This window comes from Arachis ipaensis, chromosome B10 (assembly GCF_059453495.1).
Source record: "Arachis ipaensis isolate K30076 ecotype BB chromosome B10, ASM5945349v1, whole genome shotgun sequence".
Lineage (NCBI taxonomy): Eukaryota > Viridiplantae > Streptophyta > Magnoliopsida > Fabales > Fabaceae > Arachis > Arachis ipaensis.
The window spans coordinates 147,824,042-147,847,993 of record NC_142435.1 but is presented as its reverse complement, the minus strand read 5'-3'; the positions used below and the strand labels follow the sequence as shown (position 1 = coordinate 147,847,993).

Here is a 23,952-nt window from a genome sequence, read left to right as displayed (position 1 = left end):
ATTGAGGTCAAGAATTTGCTATAATTAACTATGAAAATAATAGCAAACTATAAAATCACATGTGAGAAAAATAAAATTAAAACTGAAATTTCATACCATAGTTAAATACAAATTTAATAATAAAAAATAGAGTGATAAAATAATAACAAAAATACTTAGAAGTAATATATGCAGTAGGTTGTTCAGATGCAATATTGTTTAAAAATGAAAATGGCGGAGGAGGATCAATACTTCCATCAGATGAATCATTTCGTGAAAATGATGGAGTTTGTAACATTGTGTGAGAATGATGGTGGAATGATGATGGAATGCTCGTGCTTCTAGCAGACCTTGCGTGAAAATGGTAGTGAAGGGTCAGTATTTTTCACAGAGTCAAGAAGGAAAGTAAATTTTTTTGTTTTGAAATTAATTTTTTTTAAGGAAGTGGTAGAATGATTTGTCGAAGAAGTCATATATTTCTACTTTTTTAAGAAGTTATAAATTAACTTTTTGAAAGTTAAAAGCTTTTTTTAAAATGGTGTCAAACACGCAGAATATGACTTTTCATAATCCAAAAGTAAAAAAAAAAAAAAGGTAGCTTCTGCTATTTCCCAAACGGACTCTAAGAAGGATATTTGCACTACTATTTTGATAAATTTAGAAAATAAAATCCATCTATTTGATTATGATTTTGAATTTTTGATTGCATTCATTTGATTTTATTTTTCGATCTAATTTAATTGTATTCAAATGATTGCTATTTATATTGAATCAATTTGTATTTAATCTAGATTCAAACTATTATAGTTTGGATTATATTTATTTATTCGATTTTAAAAAAATAATTTCAAATTTTTTAAATTTAAAATTTAAATAAGATATAAATAATCTAATCTAAATTACAACGGTTTGAATCACATGAATTAAAAAAAAAAAAAAGGGAAAAAACTCTATATCCATGTAAAAAATACATGGATGTTATCCAAGTAACTTTCTCCACACACGCCCCACAATCGTTTGTTATATACGCGCCTCATATAACGTATCGCGTTTTCGTTCTTCTTCTTCTCTGTTCGCGTTCTTCTTTTTCTTTTTCTTCTTTTTCTTAGCAATACTTTTTTTTAGTTCATGTGATTCAAACTATTGTAATTTAGATTAGATTATGGGAAAAGCTCTACATCCATGTAAAAATTACGATGTTATCCAAGTACTTTTCACTACATGCGTTTTCCCTCAACCACACACTCGTTTGTTTTACACGCGCCTCATAAACCTTTCTCAACGTAATTTCTGCTCGTATTCTTAATACTATTGTTGTTAATTGAAAGTTGATCACCATTTATTCACTACATGGACATTGTTCGATTTGGTTACCTTTGTGATTTTGATTCACCAAATGAATGTTGTTCAGTTCGGTGGCCTCCATTTACTTTGTTCAATATTTAACATTATTGTGATAGCATGCAGCAATAATTTCTTAGCTGTCTCAACATAATAACCTCATTTAACTGATTTGAAGTTGAATCATTCATTGTTTCTATTCAAAAGTGTAGATTGAAGAAGAAAACGAAGAAGAAGAACGACGGAGCTTATTATACGTTGAATTCAATGCAGATCAATAATGAAGAATGCGAGCAGAAAAAACGCGAACAGAAATTACGTTGAGAAAGGTTTATGAGGGGCGTGTAAAACAAACGAGTGTGTGGTTGAGGGGAAACGCATGTAGTGAAAAGTACTTGGATAACATCGTAATTTTTACATGGATGTAGAGCTTTTCTCATAATCTAATCTAAATTACAATAGTTTGAATCACATGAACTAAAAAAAAGTATTGCTACACATTTAAATATTTTTTCATCGAAGTTTATCCAAGTAGATGTAACACCAACAAAAACTACTCTCATTAAAAGAGCGTCGTTACACGCATTCTCTCCTGCACTTCTTCTTCTTTCAAATACACGTATACGTCCTCTTCTTCTTCTTCTGCTTCTCCTCCTCATCTTCTTATTTTTCTTATCTTTCGTTATCGTCATCACCAACAACATAAATATTTTGCTAATGGATTATTTTTTCAATCGAATTGAATGGAATGCAATTGCTAAATTGAATTGAATTGAACTGAATGGACGCAGGTGTTCTGAATTGATAATTGTAGATACAGGTATTTTGAATTTGATTTTATATAATGGATAATGTTTTGTTCATTTAGTACTATACAATTGTTTTACCATAATGACGTGTTCGGTTCGAAAGCTGTTTTGAATTTGATTTTATATAATGGATAATGTCCATTCATTTAATACTATACAATTGTTTCACCTTAATAACATGTTTAGATGAATTAAATTGAATTGAATGGACACCTGTGTTATGAATTGAATTGAATTAATAATCTCTAAAAAGAGGAGACGAAGGAAAGAACTTGCGTGTGCAAAATTGGAAGAAGAAGGAGGAGGAGGAAGAGGAGGAGGAGAAGAAGGGACGAAGAAGAACCTACGCAAACTTGGAAGAAGAAGAAGAAGAAGAAATACGAAGGGGAAGAGAAGGAGAAAGCATGTGATTTAAAAAGTTGTTACAACAACTTGGATAGACTTAGATAAAAATTTTGTTTGGATGTAGAATTTTTATTCATTAAAAAAATAATTAATACAATACAAATCACAATCAAATCGAATAAAATTTTATTAAATTGAAAAATTAAAATCAATCTGAAACAAATAGTAACAAATTATATCGATTTTGTTTTTTAAATTATTCCAAACATCCCTACATTCTAATCTTATTAATTTAAACAAGATAAATATACACATAACTATAAACGAAATCTTATATACCCAAAAGTACAGCCATCATATATTTGTAATTTTATTTTTCAACTCATTTTCAATATGTATTTTTGTATTTAAACGTGTATTCTCTACGAATGTCTAATTTAGTACTTGATTTTTTGTGTATACCTAAATTGTAACATTGTTGAACTTAAATATGGGTTGTTCATTGTTTTGATTATTTTTTCATTGATTATTTTTTCAATCACACTACATTGAAATCTGAGGTATCCAACTAACTGGTGTTCATTGAACTTAACTGGTGTTTAACGAAACCATTCATCTTTGGTTCTTATAATCCAGCTTATTGAGAATGCAAAGAATAGTATTGGTTTTTTTGGACATTTTCATTCAAATACCTTGTTCGGACTTCACAATCTTGTTTGCTCTAGACCACTTTTTACTCTTAACAATTTCTTCTTGTCAAAGGGTACAGTTGTGCTCCTCAAATTCAGAATCGAGGTATGCTTTCTGCTGACACCATGGTTCTAAGTCTTGGATATCATCATCTGCTTGATTTTCAATTTTATGAATAAACTTTGCAGGCAGTATCAAGGTTGTGTTAGATGAAAACATGTCAGCATCAGGTGTACCAGAAATGAATACAGCTGCCTCATCTAGCGAATCAGAATCAGGACTTTGGAAGCTCTCAAATTCAAAGCTGAAGTCAATGCTGAAAGCCAGAATTCATTCTGAAAAGAAACGGGCTCACTGATTCCACAATCAGATTATAATTTTGCGGCGGGTGCAGTACTTGGACATTAATTCCGCCACGAACGAAGCGTCCATCAATGAACTTCTCAGTGCTACTTCTTAGCAACTCTTTCATGACATTAATCTCCTCATCTTTTTAATAATATTCTCTCCACTCTTACCAATAATCTCCACAAGAACAAATTCCGTTACTGAAGTGATGAAAGCGATGGGAGTCCCTCAAGATTATCAACCTTCCAACAATCTTGGATATGTGTTTGATGGCATTATGACAGTCTTGACACACACGCAAGTTTTTCATGACACGTATCGGTCTGTCAGCAGGTATGGTCAGAATTCCAAATGCTACAGCTAATTTCTCACTGTGATACTTGAGCATGTGCTCCTTTTCTTCCTCTTCCACATCATGCAGAACCAATTTGGTTGATGGAACATACCCATCAAGCTTCATTTTCTGATCTAACTCTTCTAAGAAAGCATATATTTTGTCTCTTTCTGGGTGGACGCGGTCCCCAACTGTGAATTTATGAATTTTGTTTTGTACCTCAACCCAACTATACCCCGGTACTTTCTGCACACAGGCGTCCCTCAATTTTGATCTCATCTTACCAACATCGACCCATCTGCCTGAAGTTGCATATAGATTTGAAAGAAGGACATACATTCCTGTGTTATGAGGCTCCATCTTGAAAACCATCTCAGCAGCCTTTTCAGCCAGCTCTGTATTGCCATGAATACGGCTAGCACCTAGTAGAGTACCCCATGCTGCAGCACTTGGTTCAAAAGGCATGCTTCTCATTAAGTTTTGTGCTTCTTCCAGGCGCCCAGCTCTACCAAGAAGATCAATCATGCAAGCATAATGTCTTGGATTTGGTGTTATACCATAAATCTCATTCATTGAATAAAAATATTCAGTTCCCTTGTCAATCAAGCCAGTATGACTACAGGCAGACAGAACACCCACCTGAACAATGGTAAAAAGAAGAATATTGCAATATTTAATTACACGAGAAAAACCTATAAGCAAAGCAACTATTAACAAAGTTGTATCTATGGAAAGACGGTAAATGCATGACTCCCTTTAGAGCAGGGAGTACCTATATGAAAACTCATGAGATAAATAGGTGGTTAAATAAATAATAAGAATGATATTATCCTACGCAAATGAATTTCTTAATATTTAATAAATATAAACAGGACTATCGATCTCTTATGTACAAAGGGTGAGGTAAAAACAAAAATTGAAAGTACCATGAAAAAAATGAAGTGCCGATGACAGTGGATCATGACAGCCATGGTAGTAGAAATTCATGTTAAGGATAAAATTTAAATGCATACCATTGTAATTTCATCTGGTTTAACACCTGCTTTGTTCATCGACTCGAATACTGATAAGGCCTGTTTGCCAAATCCATGCCTAGCATAACCAGCTAACATTGTGTTCCAAGAGACGATGTCTTTCTCTTCTATTGCTTCAAACATATCATAAGCTTCGTCTATGCTGCCACATTTAAAATACATTGCAAGAAGTGCATTCCCAACAAAACACCCTGTCTCATATCCCGTCTTCACCGCTTGCCCGTGAACTTGTTTCCCTAATTCCAAAGCTGCAATATCAGCACAAGAGCTCAAAGCACAACTAAAGGTACCCCTATTTAAACTTTCTCCATCTCGTTTCATCGCAACAAACATGTTCAAAGCCTCTTCATAATGACCAGTCTGAGCATAACCAGCAATTATAGCTGCCCAAGACACAGAATCACGCTGAGGCATCTTATCAAACAAGTTCCTAGCCTGGGTTATATCATCATTCTGACAATATCCAGTAATCATGGTATTCCATGAACTAATATTCCGACAAGGCATTGCCTCAAACAAGTCCCTTGCTATGTCCATTTCCTTGCTCTGCACATATCCGGCAACCATTGCATTGTATGAGACCTCATTTTTCAATGGCATTTCATCAAAAATCCTTCTTGCTTCATCCAACATCCCATTCTGTGTATATCCCGACACCATTGCTGTCCACGAGAACACATCCCGTATTGGACACTCATTGAACAATCTCCTGGCTTCCAGCATATCTCCATCCTGGGTATAACCAGTAATCATAGTATTCCACGAAATGTTATCCCTAACAGGCATCTGGTCAAAAAGCCGCCTAGCACCACCTAACATGTTCCTCTTCAAATACCCAGCCATCAAACAATTCCAAGAAATCAAATCCCAGTTTGACTTGGACTCAAACAAGCGACAAGCCTCCTCGAATTTTCCGTTCTGAACATAAGCTGCGAGCAGCCCATTCCACGAGATGGAATTCTTTTCAGGCATGTTCTCAAACACCTCTCTTGCATCGTCTACATAGCCATTCTGGGCATACCCAGAGAGCATGGCATTCCAGGACACAACATCCTTTTGGGGCATTCGTTCAAACAGCTTGCGGGCATCACCGAGCCTCCGATTCCTGATGTATCCAGTAAGCATGACATTCCAGGAAAACAAATCCCTTTGGGGCATTTTGTCGAACAGGTTGGTTGCAAGGTGGAAGTGGCCGTTCCTGAGGTAGCCGGAGATCATGGTGTTGTAGGAGACGGAGGTTCGATGAGGCATCGAGTCGAATAAGCGGAGGGCTGAGTCGCATTCGCCATTGCGCATGTGAGTGGAGATAGCCTTGTTCCATTTCAAAATCTCTGCGTCTGTGGAAGGAGATTGTTGCTTCTTCTTCTTTCTCAAGCTGAAACTACCTAACTGTTTTCGAACAGAGTTCCCGCGCATTATATGATTAATAATAATTTTTATTGTGACGATTTAATTCAATACTATCATCACTGCTATTCGGACAGATAACATTATTATGAAATTGCTAACTGATGAAGAAGAATGAAAGAATAAAATAGTTAGACAGTGATAACCAATCTACAAAATAAAATATAAACATTTTGCTGATGAGTAAAGCAAGATGGCCGAGGATAAATCTCTCTCTTTCAATTAATATTGATGCTGGTTACAAAGCATTTAATCACATTTATTCTTTTAAATAATTATTTATTTAATATTTATATAAAAATTAGTTATTTTTATTAAAAAACACTTAGTAATAGACTTAGGGCTGGTTTGGGTGAGTTTTTAAAAAAAGATCTTTTTTTGAGTTATCTTTTTTTAAAAGATCTTATAGAGAAGTAAAAGTAATTTTATGTTTGGATATCTCATATAAAAAGGTTTTTTTATCTATCAATTATGTTTGGGTATAACAGTATAAAAGTACTTTTTTGTTTATTTATTACATAAAAAACATCTTTTTTTTTAAGAAAAAAAGATCTTTTAAAAAAAAATGTAAATTACAGCTTCTCAAAAAAGATCTTTTTTTTTATTTTACTAGTGCTTTTACTTTTACTACTAAAAATTTGCCAAACACGTTAAAAAATAAAAAAAGATCTTTTTTCATTGAAAAAAGATCTTTTTTTTAACAAAATAATGGCGCCCAAACATGCACTTATTTACACTAATAATTTCTTAAAATTAAATTAAAAAAAATTGAATTAAGAAAATTTTGTATCTTTATTCCTGTTTACTATATCTTTAGTCCATTACTATTAGTTTGCTCCCCCTTGACTAGCCGAGTTACCGAGTTGATTGCATGGCAATCAAACCAGACCGATGGCCATTACCGGTTTCTTCAGTTGAACCGACTGTTTTGGTTCAATTTTGACAACTATCGTCATATACATTCCTTCCATCTATTTTGATCTAGAGAAAACGGTGTAAACTGATACTCTAAATTTACAGTACTTGTTGGAAAGAAACGCCTCCATCAATCATCATACTTAATTGCTAATCTGGTGCAATGGAGCAACTTCAACATTGTACTCTACAAGTGCCAAAATCAGCACCCTTCTCTCCAAACACCCAAAGTATTCATCAGGAAAGAGAATGCAAGAAACCATATCCAATAATCAAAAGCACATGAATGTGCATAAACAGAGAAAAGGAAGGAAATACTAGTAATTGAAGCACATTTACATGGTCACTAATTATGTAATAACAGTACAGCAGCAAACAAATTTCACTTGTTGCTATGCCTTCCTTTCCTTTCTTTTCTTTTCAAGTTACACTTAGAGCTGCAACTATCATAGTTATTCTATGGACATCAAAACTTAAAAACTGATTGATTACAACATTTTCCCAAAGAATTTTGTACAAAACAAATGGTACAACCTGGCAATGATTGCACAAGAGAATAGAGTCGGTGAGGAATCAAGCAGAAAACAAAGGAAAGGAGCAAGAGTAGTCCAGTGACAGTGTACGTTAGACGATGATCTTCAACCATTCAGTTTCTTTGATTCCAAATGGCAAAATACTCTACAACTTGCCCTCAATTTTTTACCAGCAAAATTAAAGATTCAGTTAGCTGTATAATGTTCTACTATCATGCAGGGCCTTCGGCAGCTCTGGATGACTGACCACTTGTTCTTACCACTTGAGAACCAGTAATGGGCTTCTGCAATGGCTTCAAAGCAGCCATAATTTCGGCAAACGTGGGTCTCAACTTTGGATCTCTGTAATACAAAATGCAGCATATCTGGTCATGCATAACATAAGTAAATGAAATGTACTATCACAGACATATATACGTGTATTTATACCCTTTAAACGATCAAATTCACAGTTATGCATCTATCTGTAAGTAAAGATTTGAATCATAAATCAACACTATTTCTCAGACGTCAGACTATGGCACAGTAACATTCTATCTGGTTTAATGAAAACAACAATAACATATCCTGGTCACTAGTGAGAATGGAGGGTCAAAATTATTGAAATGTTACACTCACGTCTGCCAGCATTGCCTGATGATATCTGCCACTGCAGGGTCCACATCATCTGGAATGTCAAGACGCCGATGTTGGAAACCAACAGCACCAACAACTTGCATTGGATTCATTCCTTCCCATGGTTGCTGCAGTGTAGAGAGTTCCCACAATATAACCCCAAAGCTATACACATCACACCTAGAAAATGCATCACAACTTGTAATCATTATAAAAGCAATGATGATTTAAATTGCAAAGCCAATGAGAGGATAGATCTGAGATAAGGGAGCCAGTTCATGACGCTAACAGAAATCATCAAAGTAAACAGGCTTCACTATTTCTTTCAGTTGATAAAAGAAGGAACTTTGCGAGAGAGAAAGGGAATTACAACAATGCTTCGCCGAAAAGAAATAAGTAAACAAAGTGAGCCTGAAGAGAAGCTGTCAGATACCATATTCTAATTCCTTAAACACATTCTTCAATTTATAGTCCAGAACCCTCCATATAGCATCCCTAGTTATCTCTACACAATTCTGTAACCAAGCAGGCATGGAGAATAATAATAATAATAATAATACTCAACAAAGTATGAAATATATCCATTAAATTGTCTATTTATATTCGACATATGCTAATGTAAACAACATAAAACATATCATAGCAACAGCCTAAAATGTATTGGCAAGCACAAGGATTAATCTTCAAGTAAATAAAGAGAGAAAGGAACTGTATTTAGTTTTAATAACACCTTCCTCTCCCTTAGTCAAATTAAGAAATAATAATAATAATAATAATAATAATAATAATAATAATAATAATAATAATAATAATACTCAACAAAGTATGAAATATATCCATTAAATTGTCTATTTATATTCAACATATGCTAATGTAAACAACATAAAACATATCATAGCAACAGCCTAAAATGTATTGGCAAGCACAAGGATTAATCTTCAAGTAAATAAAGAGAGAAAGGAACTGTATTTAGTTTTAATAACACCTTCCTCTCCCTTAGTCAAATTAAGAAATACCAAGAATAATAATAATAATAATAATAATAATAATAATAATAATAATAATAATACTCAACAAAGTATGAAATATATCCATTAAATTGTCTATTTATATTCAACATATGCTAATGTAAACAACATAAAACATATCATAGCAACAGCCTAAAATGTATTGGCAAGCACAAGGATTAATCTTCAAGTAAATAAAGAGAGAAAGGAACTGTATTTAGTTTTAATAACACCTTCCTCTCCCTTAGTCAAATTAAAAAATACCAATAATAATAATAATAATAATAATACTCAACAAAGTATGAAATATATCCATTAAATTGTCTATTTATATTCAACATATGCTAATGTAAACAACATAAAACATATCATAGCAACAGCCTAAAATGTATTGGCAAGCACAAGGATTAATCTTCAAGTAAATAAAGAGAGAAAGGAACTGTATTTAGTTTTAATAACACCTTCCTCTCCCTTAGTCAAATTAAGAAATACCAAGAATAATAAAGCTTACTTTTCATTGGAAAGCTCATTTCTTAAGACTTCTGGAGCCATCCACTCAGCCTGAAGCATATAATACATAATGAAGTAACTAGCATACCCAATAGCAGTCTTGAAGTTTCATTTCATCAATGCAGACAATACAATGATAATGCAAGAAAATGAAGGCCCTAATAAGGAGCTCTAAGAAAACAGTACCTAAAGGCAACAGGCAGAAGTTCCAAAAAGGGGAAGAAAACCCTCGGTCTTTTGAAAATACTGTTTAATACTTCTAATTGTTAAAAGCTATAGCAAGTGTCTGGATTAGCCAATGTTTATATTATAGTATGAAGGAACTAATCAATAAAAAAAGGGGGAATATGATAGCTGTTGGACGCGGAAAATAAAAATTATGATTGTGCTTACCGTTCCTGCAGTTGATCTGGAAGAAAGGAATGTACTATGCTTCATTCGTGATAAACCAAAATCACAAACCTATTCAAAAAACAGAAATTATGATATACCACATCAAAAAATAGCATTCACCATGCTTTAACATTAACACAAGATTTGATTGCCACCTTTACAACCCAGTTTTTGTCTACAAGAAGATTAGGGGACTTCAAATCACGATGCACTATTACTGGAGAGCAGCTGTGCAAATAGTTCATTCCACGAGCCTAAATAGTCAGAAGAGACATATTATATCAAGTGAGATTCAGTTGTCACTATATTAATAATTTGCTATGACTATGGATTTTACTTAAAAAATAAAAAATTTCCCTACAGCATCTAAGGCCATCCTCAACCGCCTTCGCTCATCTAGTTGATTGTTAGGTCGGTGAATTAACCTATACAAACTCCCTCTGCAAAAGACAATCTACATCTCATTATTTGGGAAAGAAAAGGGAAAAGGCGTCAACCATTCAATCAGCCTGCATAGGGTTGGATTAGGCTAACAATAAATTTAGCCCAACCTTAATATTATATCTAGAAAGCATTTTTATAGATAATATTATATTTAGAAAGCATTTTTATAGATGTAGCATTAGTCTTCTCATAGAGTAGTGGTAGAGAATAGACATCCAAAATGTTGGAAATCTACAATCTTGGGTCCAGCGCAGAAAATGAAGAAAAGTTACCTAGGAAGAAATTCAGTAACAATAGAAAGATTTGGTGGCCGGGTTACAGCTCCCATGAAGAGAACAACATTTGGATGCCTTAGTCTCTTCATTATTTGGACCTATTGCAATTTACATTATAAATCAAATAAGAACATCAGTCATCCTCCCACAGAAAGAAGTATTCAAAATTCAAAAGGGAGCCATGCATTATGTAAACAAGACAGTAGACAAACAAAACAACCAATGCTAAAAAATGTTTGCAGAAGTAAAACAAAAGTACTTCTGAAAGTATTTTGAATTAGTGAATCTTGATAAAAAAAAAATAGAATTATTACATATAATTAGTCAAGTAGTTTCTAGACATGACAAAACATGTAATTCAGCTGGTCAAAGTAGTTAAGCCTGTTAATTTTAATAACTTTCCAACTTCAATTTACCACAGAAGATAACAGAAGAAGTTTCATCAGATAAACATGATAATTGAATGAGATGATGTTGGAGAGTTCTCAAAGTTTTTATATAGTGCTTTAGTTTGACAAAAGGCCCATCAATAATAGTGAATTATACAAATATGTGGTAGAAGAATTTTGGATGGCACCCTAATGTTACTGTTGGTGGACTGAGACTTGGGAACAATTATACATCTCTAGATAATCAACTGGGAGTACAAATGAGTAGAAGTTGCCAAATAAACAGTGGGAAGTAGAGTAGCCTATACCTCACTTTTGAACTCTTCAAGTAATTCACCGGAGATAACTTGATCTAGAAACCTCTTTACAGCAACTTCCTACAGATGAAAAGAGCAGAAACATGTTTGTATATAACTAAATATGCATAAAAAGGTCTATAATTTACAAGATAATAGGAAAACATTCACAAGATCACGGATAACAATGAATGGGAGAAGCCAATTCAGGTAACAGCCTAGAAGTAAAGTTGGCATTTTAAACAGATGATTACTTTGAACAGAAAGAAAAATGAATCGAAAACACTTTCAATTAATAAAATTAGGTTTTTAATTTTTTTCACTTGGACTTACAAAACAGAAGCATTTAGTTGACATTTGATTGTCAACAAAGCAATAGATGTAAAAGAAGTCGCCCAAAAAAAAAAAATAGATGTAAAAGAGATAGCACACATAAGAAAGGGAGAAAAATGATATAATTGAATAGGTTCATATATATATATATATATATATATATAGAGAGAGAGAGAGAGAGAGAGAGAGAAGACGAAGGGGGAGACTCACAGTTCCATGCCAATCACCGTGGTACACTTCCCCATATGATCCTGCCACAAAAAATATGGCACACAGTCGCAATCAAGTCTTTCAATGTAATACAAGATAAATAAAAGTGCATGTAAGTGTATGCATAGAAGCAGCATGCAAAACAATGTGGAGAGCAATAAACAGTTAATACCAAGCCCAATACGCTCGCCAATCATGATTTCCTCCCATGGAATGTCATACTCAGCAACATCATCTAGGGCAGAATCCGATTTTGCACTATCACTTCTTGCTGATCTATCAGATATTCTCTCGCCCTCTGAGTTTGCTCCTAAAGCAACATGCTCTCCGTCACTATTACCCCTCAGATCATGACCAAAACCCTCTGCATCTGCATCACTTCGACTACCCTGCTCATACTGTTTATTGACAGCGGCAGTGGTTGCTACTACAGCTGCAGCAGTAGCAGTGGCAGCTGCTGCTACTGGAATCTCAAGATTTGAATCAGTGCTTGACTTCGCCACAGCAACTACCATAGAAGATGCAACAACAGCAGCGGCGGCAGCAGCAGCCGCAGCAACTGGGACATTTTTCCCATATTTTACCTGAGTTGCTTCTGCCTGAGACGATATTTGCTGTCCAGTAGCCTCCCTTGTATCAAGAGGTAAGTTGACTCCCAAACCCTCTAAAGGCTTAGAATGGTCCAGCTGACTGCGAGGACTTGCTTTGGCATGTACTCTCTGAAGGGGCAAAGGAGGTAAAAACTGAGCAAGACCTTGATTATCATCAACCTTAGTTTCTTGCTGTATACGTCCCTGTTTTGATTCACCTTTTTCATCAACTGGAAAATTTGCCTCAGATGGGGAACCTAGCTGCTCCTGATAAACTTCAGTAAATAGGTTTGGAGGAGCAACAACGCCACTTTCAAGTAAAACATCATGAAGCTTTTGAGCTAATTTAGGGTTCTCCTTTGCAGCATCAATCATATATTGGGAGACATCTTTAACTTTCATTCCATGCACTGCAGGGGAACTGATCCCTTCAGTCCAAGAAGGAGATCTTCCATGCATATATGGATAATTAAGTCTGCTAGGAGATTCTCTCACTATGACCTTTTCCACATTACTAACACCTTTGAATTTATCTATGGCATTCTTTACTTCTTCCCTGCCTGTAGTGGGACTGATTACATCAGATGCTTTCCCTGCATGGACAGAATGTTTTGATCTGTTTCCTTTATCTTGAGTCCCAAAGTCTAGAGTTCCATCAAATGAACTTCCAACCCCACTGCCAAATGATGCCATACGAGAGGAGTCAAGGTCTCTTGATGAAGGAGTAGCTACAAAAGAAGATTCATCATAGTCAATGTGTGATCCAGCTGCATCAGAAGGAATAAGTGTTCCTGGATCAGCCATCAGGTCAACAATGTACTCCCTGAAATTCATATCAAACGCAACTTATAGATACATAATAACAAGGCTTTGCATCTCCCACTTTAGAAAATTACAACAACAAAAATAAAGAACTTTCAGCTACAGACAAATATAAGTGAGTAATTGAAAAAGTTAATCGAATGACACATAACGGAAGGCAAAAAAGATCAGCACATGGACTAATGACAAAATACATCTTCTATGGTATAGAACATTATACAATGGATGAAGCACTGAACATAAATTCTCATCAAACTATTGATGACGACGTAACAAGTAAAGCAATGCATGCGAGCATTAAGTTTTTTTAGTCTCCAAGACCATGAAGAGAACCACATACAAACAAAACAATTCAGCTTCCTTGTATCGCCAGAATACACATCTGATAGTTACCTCCCGTCATCAATCTTGACAAAGTTCATAGCCACATCGTCGGATCCTGTATATTGTAGTCCTTTCACCAGCTGACATGGGATGCCCACACTATCAGCTAAAACCTACACACAATATAGAGGAAACATTTTTATTAAAAATGATGATGGAATCTCATTACACATTGTGATGATGGCTAATTCTGTTAATGTGATCTAAGAATTTCGTATTGGCACAAATCTCACTTATTGTAGTACCAAGGCTTACGTCAATGACGGATGGGATTATTCTTATTTGAAATGCAAATCAGTTAAGAAAATGTTGGGGCAAGTACCTTAAACAACAAGGCACGATGCCTAGCCAATCCTATGGTCAGTGAGCCCAGTGGTAACACCATACTACCAAGGGTTGCTTTTAGACTGTAAGTGAGACTCCTCCAGGCTCTTGCCATGCTTTCAGGATCTTCAACTGGTCCACCCATGTAGTCAGCCACTAAGATAGCAAGCTTATGCACCAAATTACTATCTACAACTACCTCAAAATCTTTTCTTGCCTTAGCTGCCAGCTCTTGGGCCTCCTGCTCGAGTTTCAACAAACTGGAATCTGCAGCCCTATTGACCAAGATTGCTTCCCAAGTGACAGAATCTGAAGTTGATGTTCCTTGCAGATCCAAAAGGCATGGCATTCTTGCAGAGTTCGACTCGGTCACAGTCCCATACAGATCATAGAAACCATCCGAGATCTTGTCATCAAAACCAAGAGCATTGTAATTCTGTGAAGCACATAAATCTACGATATGAGATAAGTTAGAAAGGAGTTAATGTAGGACAAATTAGAGATAAAATCATGATGTGTCTATCCTAGTAAACATTGCTAAGCAGGTGCCTCAAAGCCTACCCATTTTAAGATTATATTATCCTTTTCTTTCTTTGATCCGAGATTAACAGAGATTGGACATTCATACATCAATCATCTAGGGAGGCCGGCACCGTTTACTTAAAAGGTTTCTTAAAGGACAGGTTATCTAACAGCACCACTCAATGATCAGAATGTCTATTAATTATAACAATGCCAAAATCCTGGCAACAAGAGATCCTCTATCTTTCTCTTGATAAATTTCCTTCTGCTATACACACTCTCTCTCTCTCAAACAGAAATCGAAGCTTCAGATTATGTAAATGAAGTACCATCCCTGCATGAGAATCGACATATCTTCAAAAAAATAATGTTCTTCCAAATTCTTTTGTTCATGTCCATAATTGAAACAGCAACAATGAAAACTGAACCTAAAGTGAATGGAGTTAAAAGTGGATAGAGACGATTACCCAGTACCGATATGAAACGACTTGTGCCGGCGTGTTATGAGGATCACAGGATCCCAAACTAATCTGCTTAACAGCTTCAATCTGAACGGCCTCAGGATCCTCCCTTGCACTAAGCTCTAAAGCAAGTTGTATCTGATATTCTTCTTCTTCGTCGTCGTCCTCCACTTCAGGTTCCCTAAAAGTGCTAGACGGCGCCGAATCCAAACCGCCACCGGCAAGTGAATCAGAAGGATCCGTCTCCGTCGCCGTCGCCGGAGTCGGAGTCGGAGTCTGCCTATTGGATACAGAATGCAACCAATTAGAAATCTTCTTATTGGACCTTGATGAAGCAGGAGCTTGGTCCTCTTGTGATTGGTTAGTAGTAGGCATGATATGAAGCTTCTTGAGAATGTTCTTCATATCTCGTTGAATTGAGAGAAGGCTAAAGAAGCGGAAACATGTCCCTTATCGGAGGGCGCAAGCATGAATCTCTCACGGTTATGGAGAAAGGAAAGAGTGGAAGCAGAAGACCATAACATAAGAGGCTTCAAGATAGAAAGAGAAAGAGAGAGAGAAGGTAGGAGCAAGTGGGAGGAGAGGGTAGGGGCCACAAGGCATGACACACTACCACTGTTGTGTTGAGAGAGAGAGAGAGAGTTTGGAGGAGGAAGGAGAAGTTTGAAAGGGAAAAGGAAAAGGCGAAGGAAAAAGAGTGTCATTAGAACCAGTCAAGTGCGCAGAAATGGTATAGAAAAATTAACAACTTGCAATAACATACAAAAGTCATTCTTTGTCGACTAAATTATCATCTAACCGTTTTGTAAGGCTGTATTTGTTTAGGAAAAAGCTATCGTTTCTGTCCATTCTTATTTATAATTATATTTTATAAAAGTATTTTTATAGATGTATTTAATAAAAATATTTTTTTATAGTTATGTTTAATAAAAGTATCTTTATAAATATATTTTTTAGATGTATCTCTTTATATATATATTTAAAATATAATAATTAATTATTATTAACAATAAATTAGTAGATAATATGTTAATATCCTATACTTTTATTTATGAAAATAAGACACTAAAATAAAAATATAAAAATATAAAATTTCATTTAGACAGAAGAGATATAAATAGATATAATATATTGAAAGACTCAAAATTAATATATTTTGTATTTATTATGATAAGAATAACATAAAAATATTAATAAAAAATATATTTTATTTTTTATTTTTTTATTATTTTTATTAATTTTTTATTATTATATTTTTTGTTTGAAATTTTTTGAATGAAAAAAAATAAATTAAATTTTTATAATTTATTTTAATTTATCACTAAACAAAATACAAAAATATAAAATTTTATATATCTATCTTTTATATTTTATTCTCAGTATCTTATTTTATCTTATTTTCTGGAACAAACGCAACCTAAATTTTCAGTTTTCACGTTGAACAATTATGTTAATTAGATCTTTATTATTTTATAATATTTTATTATATTATTATAAACAAATTTAATTATTTATTTTTATATGTTTCATTATTTCTACATGTCTAATGACTTGTTATTAAGTTAAAAAAATATATGAATTGATACGTAAAATATATACACAAATATATAGTAATTATTTGTTATATAATTATTTTTAATATTTTAATATAATAGTTATCATCTTCATATATAATCATATATCGTAATTCGAATTTTAATTTCTTTTAAAGTTTTATTATAATTTTATATTTTACGTGTTGAATTTATTCTATTAAATTTTAGATAAAAAAAATTTCCTACTATTATATAAAAATATCTTTGTGTGAGTAAAAAATAATGGTCAGAAATTATAATTATTTTTTAATGTTTAAATACATAATTTTTGAAAATATCAAAAATAAAAAATTCAAATATTTTGTATAAAATGTAAAAATAATGATTTTAAGATTTTCAATTATTTTTTAAATAGAAATTCTTGTTTATACTAAAGAAAAATCCTGATTTAAGACAATTAAATAATACAAAATAACAAAAATAAATAAATAATTATAATTAAATATAAAATTAGTATTTTATACTTCTTAAAAAACATGTTTACTTTGAGTATGCTCCTTTTCCCCTTTCAAGTAATCAAACTAACATTATTTGTGTCCTTTGCCATCTTCCAACTACACGACAATTTTCCTTTTATAATCCCAAGTGCCCAACCCATCTCTCCCTCTTTCTATTCACTATTCAATTCAAGCCGCAACCAATTTAATCACACAAATTTTCATAATAATATTGGGGTATATTATATACTCGAATAGTTTCTCAAAAAATTTTGTATTTGACGTTTTCGTCTCTAAAAAATATTATTCCATTGAAGTTTTTAACTTAAAGAAAAATAAGATATATAAGTTTTTATATTAATTATACCTGTTATTTTTATTTAGATAAATAGATCTTAAAAAATATAACGAAAAAATGTATATATTTTATTTTTATAAAATTTAAAAAATTTAACATAATAAAATTTATTTTGAGATAAGAATATCCGACGCAAAAATTTTTAGATACGTAATTGAGTATATATGTTTAGCAGAAATAAAATATATTTTTTATTCCTCGTATTTGTGAATTTTTCTTTTAAAATATCTTTAATATTTAGTTATATTTAATTTTGTTACTAACATTTTTTAATTTGTATCAAAATTACTCCAACATGTTAATTCCATATAAGGCGTCAAGGACAAAATTAAATATTTTTAGAGATAATTTTTACATAAATAAAAACGTTAAAAATAAAATTAAATAAATCAAAAAATTGTGAAACAAAATTGAATAAAATTAAATATTAAAAATATTTTTAAAAATATTAAACGTTAAGAATAAAAAATATACTTTACCCTTTTAGTATTTAATAAATTTCTCGATTACTTATTATTAGGGTTTGGCTAAACATTGTCCCAGTTCCTAAAGACATTCTTTAAAAAATTAAAAGGAAAACAAAGTTTTTGAATATATAAAAAAATTAATTTTTATACACTGTTAGTATAAAAAAATTTACATAAATAATTAATCATGTATTATCATATTAGTAAAACTAATTAATTTTAAATTAAAATTTAAAAAATTATTTAAATACATAAATATAATTAAATAATTATATAAAATACTTTACATTATTAAAATTAAACACTTATAAAAAAATTAAAATTAATATATTTTGTATTTTTATTAAAAATTCAAATTTTTAATTGGTATTTTTAGAACAATTATTAATAAGATCGGTAATTATTCTATATCTTTAAAGGATTTATGTATATATAATGAAAAAATCTAGAGAATCAATTAGAAAAAGTATAGGTACACAATGAAAATATTAAACAATAGGAACAATGGATATATCAGATTTTCAATTCACTAGGTGTGTAGATAGTTATTCTAATATTAAGATTTAGGTGAGTAATTTGGAGTATAGTGTGTTTTATTTAAATTGGACTAATTTTAAGACCCATTGTTCATATTGTTCAAAAAAGTCATTAGTTACTTAACATAATCCAATTAATTATGATATCAGCCAACTCTGCCAACTTTAATGTGGCCACAATAAAAAGACCCAATAATACAAAAAAGATATCTCATAAACAAAAAAAAACATCTCATAATATTACCCACACGACCAAACCAAATCCTAATTTGATTTCTTACTATTATTCACTATAAATAAATGAACTTTTGTATCCATAAAAGATGAAAACGTTGACATATGTACCCACACTAAATCAAAACTAAACTTGTACCCACGCAAGATGCCTTTTGTGTGACAAAAGTACCCTACATGTGTCATGTAGGATACTTTTATCACACGAAAAATATCTTGCGTGGATATAAATTTAGTTTCGATCTAGTGTGGATACATATGTCAGCGTTTTCATCTTTTATGGGTATAGATGGTCATTTATTCTAAACTTCTATTTAAATGCAATAAAAAAGCAATTATACATTAATAATTAATTAATACTTATAAAAACTAACAACATTTACATTAATATGGATATCCACGTATCTTTTATTCACAACAATATGGACTATTCTTTTTTTTTTTTTTTTTCTGTTTTCCTTTAGAATTTTGAAACTCTAAATAATTTTCAACCTGTTGCTGGTATGATCTACCTAAACATCAATACCAGCTTCATGAAGAGAAAGGCATAAAGATGGATTTCTTTCTATATTTTCATATACAATGATATAATAATGAACACTAAAATATTTACATATTTATACATAGAATAAAGTATATTTTTTATCCTTATTAAAGTTTGTCAAAATTTTAAAAAATACTCATAAACTTTATTTTATTTCAATTTTGTCTTTGAAATTTTTCGATTTATATCAAATATATTCCTGACATTAATTCAGCAACTAAATTTTGTTCTTATGAAATTGTTGCTAAATTTATTTTAAATATTTTGAAAAATTAGCTGTCAGGAATACATTTGATGCAAATTGAAAACTTTTGAAACAAAATTGAAATAAAATAAAATTTAAAAATATTTTTAAAACTTTTAACAAACTTCAAAAATAAAAAATATACTTTATCCTTATACATATTATAATATATTTATAGACAACTTTGTAGCACAAGTGTTCCAGAGGTGGTGCCTCTAATGTTGTTGCATGATGAAGTTGCAGCTTTGTTGTTGTAAGTTAGGTTTATATCATGCAATTTGATCCCTTGACATGGATTACTTGCACTGCAATCAAATGTTACTGCCTCTGATGTTGCTGAACTTCCATGTATGTTCTTGTAAGTAACTTCACTAATTTCAATTCCTGAAGTCTGTTAAATAACATAAAAGGAAATCACTTTGATTACATCATATAAAATTTCATAGAACATTTATTTTATATATATTTATATTTATATAAAGGTGGAAACTCAGGTGCAGTCAACTTCACGTGAAGTTGATACCTGACAACTGTTAGATGATTTGACTGATTTGACTAAATTTTTATCTAACGACTCTGAAATATCAATTTCACATGAAGTCAACTTCACCTGAATTTTCACCTTATATGAAACCAATTCATCAATTTTTGATATTTTTTTATTACCTGACCAGGACAACCTTGGTTGTTGGGGCAGTAATTTTGATCAATGATGATGGGATTCTGAACGTTGAAGATTGTAATGTCTTGGAACAGAATGTTCCTAACGAATCCCTTGCTTGCTCTGGCCCATGACTTTATCCTCATTCCATTGTCAGATCCATAAAAAATGGCATTCCTTAAACTCACATTTGCAACTCCTTCTTCCTCCATTTCTTTAGCTAAACTTCCAATGCTGTCCCAACATTCAAATGATTTATTATGTGTTTGGAGTTTGCGTAAAATTGATTTTGATTAGAAGTGAGTTAGTGTTAATGTGATTTATGTTTGACATCTTTATATCAAAATAGATTATAATAAAATAAATATTGTTTGGATTATATGGTTCAAAATCACTTTTAAGTGAAAATTTACTAAAAAAAATATAAATTTAAATAATTATTTTATATTATTTGATACTGTCTTTGAACGATTATGAATGTAAAATTAAAGTGTAAACACTTCGTGCGTAATTTCACACGAGTCGCTTGTGACGAGTTGTTGACTAAATACCCAAATTGTTTGTCCACTAGTTTATTAGATTTGTTAGACATATAACCATTTACGTTATCTTTTTCTATCAACTTAAGCAATCAATGATTTCAAGACATGGTATCAATCTGAAAAATCTAAAGTCCAATCTTTGCTAAACTCTAAAAGTAAAAAAAAAAAAAAAAAAAAAAAGAATAAGACAAATAAAAGAAAAAAAAAAGGCCTATGCAAAAAATTAAGCAAGCCAAATAAGAAGCACTTGAAGAAAAATGTTAGAGATATAACTATTCACATTGTCTTATTTTATCGGCTTAAACTTTTGAGAGGAATAATTTTATTATAAGATTTTAATTTATGTTTTTTATTTCATTTTATATTGATATTAGAACATACATAAACATAGTACATATTTTTCAAATCTTGTACTCTTAAGCCATACCCAGATATTAAATTGTATGATATTTTAAAGCTAAGATTATGAATCAACTTGTTAGATTTCATTTTTTAGAGATTAATAATTTATTTAACACAAAATTGATAGAAACCATTTTAAAATGTTTACTCATATTATATATGTAATTAGAAACACATGCATACATATTTATTTGTAGATCACATTTAATTATTGCACTAAAAATCTTCATAAAATATTTTTATGCTGAAAACTCAAGTGAAGTCGACTTCACGTGAAGTTGATACTGAGAGCCGTTAAATGATTTGACTGAATTTTCATCTAACAACTTTCAGGTATCAACTTTACGTGAAGTCAACTGCACCTGCCACCTTATTTTATATGTATTGTACAGAATTTCGGATTTAGAGTTGAGAATAAGAATCTGACCTTATGCCATGGCCAGGTCCACATTTGATTTGGTCCATGAAGAGATTGAAAGTGGCATCACCAATGGAAATGCAATCATCTCCAGTTTGAATGGTAGTGCCAGTAATATTAACCCATTTTGAGTGTTCAACATGAATGCCATCAGTGTTAGGACTCTGATCTGGTGCAATAATTCTCACATTTTTTACTATGACATTGTTGCATGTGTTTATCACAATATGACTTAATTGGCTGTTGATTGATGTTATCCCACTAATCACCAGGTTATTCACCCAGTTGAATGTCATTGACTGCAATTAATAATTAATCATATAATGTTGCATCAATATGGCTGCATGGATTTGGTTATGAAAACAGGATATTAAGAACAAAACACAAAAAATAAAAATATAAAAATGAGTATTTTTAATTATGTTTAATGATAAATTAAGTATAAAAAAATAAATTATGAAAGTTTAATTTATTTTAATTTTTTTATACAAAAAAATTAAAAAGAAAAATATAATGATAAAAATTTTAATTATAAAAAATTAATAAAAATAAAAAAATAAGTTGTGTCTCTCGTTATTAAAAGAAAGATAAAATATACTAATTTAGTGTCTTTTGATATAATATCTATATTTATATTTCATCTGCCAAATATAATTTTATATCTTTATATCTCTATTTAACTGTCTTTATATCTTTTTATTTTTGGATACTAATTAAAAAACTTGGGGGAGGGGGAATGGATAAGACAATCATGAAAAATTATTAAAGTTAGAAAATTTTAAAAATACAAAATTGCTCATAATTAATAAAAAAAATGAAGCATGAAAAAATTAATGATTGTTTTTCCCTTCTTATTTTTCATCCCAAAATGAAAAAAAAAATGAAAATGAACCAAATGCACTCTAATATCACATAAGATTTCCAACAAACAATTATTTCATAACATATATAAAATTAATTCATAATATCGTTATTATGATAAATGATTGACACACGTGATAATTATAAGGTGTCTTTCATCTTATAAACTCCTAACTTTTCCTTACTTTCTTTGATGTAAGACTAACTTTAACACTCCTCACACTTACAACACTAACAATAAAGACTCTATTTAATCGTATATATAAAAAAATAAATAAAAAACATACCCTTGCTCCAAGAGGACAATTCTTTCCAGATCTCCTACAATCCCAGAAAGCAGAGCCTTGAGCATCCAAATTCCCACCAATAACAGTGAGATTATCAACATGGTTGAACAAAATCCAAAACCCTCCTGAATTTCCAAGCTCATTGTAATCATAAGGTGCCACAAGAGTTCCATTGATTATAAATGTGACCTTATTATTCTTACATGGACCCCGGAAATTGGTGTATTTGAGTAAGTACCTTCCTTTTGGGACATAAATAGTGGCTGGCCTTATGCTTGTGCATGCTGATTTCCATGCCATTTTGAATTGTTCTGTTGAATCTGTTTTCCCATCTGCTTTTGCACCAAATTTAATCACATTAATAATATTATTGTTTCCATATCCATATGGTGGAGCTGCTGCACCATGTGAAGTAGTAGTAGTGCCAAGCAATAATACTGTCATCATAATAATAATAACAAAAAATGTATATCCAATAACACTAGCCATTGTGTATAGAAAGTGGGAATTAAAAAAAATGTTTTTAAGGTATAATTGGTGTTTAGGCTTATAATTTTTTAGATGAAAACCTTAGAAGGGCACATGTATATATACATACATACATACATATTAATTTAGGGTTTAATTTGCTTTCATATAATGCTAAGTCAAAAGGTGAAATTTGAATGCTTTAATTTCACACATGTAATTGCTTTGATAAGTAGAATTAATATATATTATGGGTATAAATAATTTTCTTGAAATAATGATGGTGGAAGATGAACATACAAGTGACGGCTAAAGTATTTGTTTATTGGTAAAAACTCAGGTGAAGTCGACTTCGCGTGAAGTTGATACATGAGAGCCGTTAAATGAATTGGTTGGTTTGATTAAATTTTTATCTAACGGCTCTCAAGTATCAACTTCACGCGAAGTCGACTACACCTGAGTTTCCACCTTGTTTATTTTATTTATTTAAAAGAGTTACGTTGTTTGAGTTTATAAAACTTAAATAAAATAAAAGTTCAAAACTATTGCCTCTATTTTGTCTTGCATTACATGAGAGATTTTCATGGC

The 23,952-nt window shown here is 31.5% G+C and overlaps 3 protein-coding genes across 8 annotated transcripts; all 3 read right to left on the bottom strand.

Annotated features, from left to right (window-relative positions):
• Positions 1-2,976: 2,976 nt before the first annotated feature.
• On the bottom strand, positions 2,977-6,477 carry LOC107624470 (Tetratricopeptide repeat (TPR)-like superfamily protein). Its single transcript, XM_016326961.3, has 2 exons — positions 4,860-6,477; positions 2,977-4,485 (listed from the first exon to the last, which is right to left on the bottom strand). The coding sequence occupies exons 1-2, from the start codon at positions 6,294-6,296 to the stop codon at positions 3,679-3,681; spliced, it is 2,244 nt and encodes a 747-aa protein (XP_016182447.1). The 5' UTR covers positions 6,297-6,477; the 3' UTR covers positions 2,977-3,678.
• A 975-nt stretch (positions 6,478-7,452) lies between these two features.
• LOC107622443 (putative serine/threonine-protein kinase SIS8) lies at positions 7,453-16,063 on the bottom strand. Of its 6 annotated transcripts, none has more exons than XR_015883120.1 (14): positions 15,317-16,044; positions 14,326-14,763; positions 14,013-14,116; positions 12,380-13,620; positions 12,208-12,248; positions 11,677-11,745; positions 10,977-11,077; positions 10,622-10,700; positions 10,416-10,514; positions 10,261-10,329; positions 9,869-9,918; positions 8,721-8,865; positions 8,354-8,530; positions 7,453-8,077 (listed from the first exon to the last, which is right to left on the bottom strand). XR_015883120.1 is itself a non-coding variant. In XM_088486031.1 (13 exons), the coding sequence occupies exons 1-13, from the start codon at positions 15,713-15,715 to the stop codon at positions 7,948-7,950; spliced, it is 2,997 nt and encodes a 998-aa protein (XP_088342157.1). In that variant the 5' UTR covers positions 15,716-16,063; the 3' UTR covers positions 7,453-7,947. The 6 variants fall into 6 exon arrangements, 4 of the variants coding, with proteins under 4 accessions (XP_088342157.1, XP_088342158.1, XP_088342161.1 ...); XR_015883121.1 differs by having other exon boundaries at positions 8,784-8,865; XM_088486031.1 differs by lacking the exon at positions 8,721-8,865 and having other exon boundaries at positions 15,317-16,063.
• Positions 16,064-19,897: 3,834 nt separating this feature from the next.
• On the bottom strand, positions 19,898-23,385 carry LOC107621239 (polygalacturonase-like). Its single transcript, XM_021114992.2, has 4 exons — positions 22,897-23,385; positions 21,758-22,047; positions 20,392-20,620; positions 19,898-20,116 (listed from the first exon to the last, which is right to left on the bottom strand). The coding sequence occupies exons 1-4, from the start codon at positions 23,383-23,385 to the stop codon at positions 19,898-19,900; spliced, it is 1,227 nt and encodes a 408-aa protein (XP_020970651.1).
• Positions 23,386-23,952: the final 567 nt, after the last annotated feature.

What these genes read in the sequence shown, in the direction of transcription:
- LOC107621239 (XM_021114992.2), bottom strand. Translation starts at nt 23,385, where the DNA reads ATGGCTAGTGTTATTGGATATACATTTTTTGTTATTATTATTATGATG. An exon ending in ATTGTCCTCTTGGAGCAAGG is followed by an intron (nt 22,048 to 22,896) that starts GTATGTTTTTTA and finishes TATTAATTGCAG; the next exon opens with TCAATGACATTCAACTGGGT. An exon ending in ACCAAGGTTGTCCTGGTCAG is followed by an intron (nt 20,117 to 20,391) that starts GTAATAAAAAAA and finishes GTTATTTAACAG; the next exon opens with ACTTCAGGAATTGAAATTAG.
- LOC107622443 (XM_088486031.1), bottom strand. Translation starts at nt 15,715, where the DNA reads ATGAAGAACATTCTCAAGAAGCTTCATATCATGCCTACTACTAACCAA. An exon ending in ACGGTGATTGGCATGGAACT is followed by an intron (nt 11,746 to 12,207) that starts GTGAGTCTCCCC and finishes TTTCATCTGTAG; the next exon opens with GAAGTTGCTGTAAAGAGGTT. An exon ending in GTTACTGAATTTCTTCCTAG is followed by an intron (nt 10,701 to 10,976) that starts GTAACTTTTCTT and finishes TGTCTTTTGCAG; the next exon opens with AGGGAGTTTGTATAGGTTAA.
- LOC107624470 (XM_016326961.3), bottom strand. Translation starts at nt 6,296, where the DNA reads ATGCGCGGGAACTCTGTTCGAAAACAGTTAGGTAGTTTCAGCTTGAGA. An exon ending in AACCAGATGAAATTACAATG is followed by an intron (nt 4,486 to 4,859) that starts GTATGCATTTAA and finishes ACCATTGTTCAG; the next exon opens with GTGGGTGTTCTGTCTGCCTG.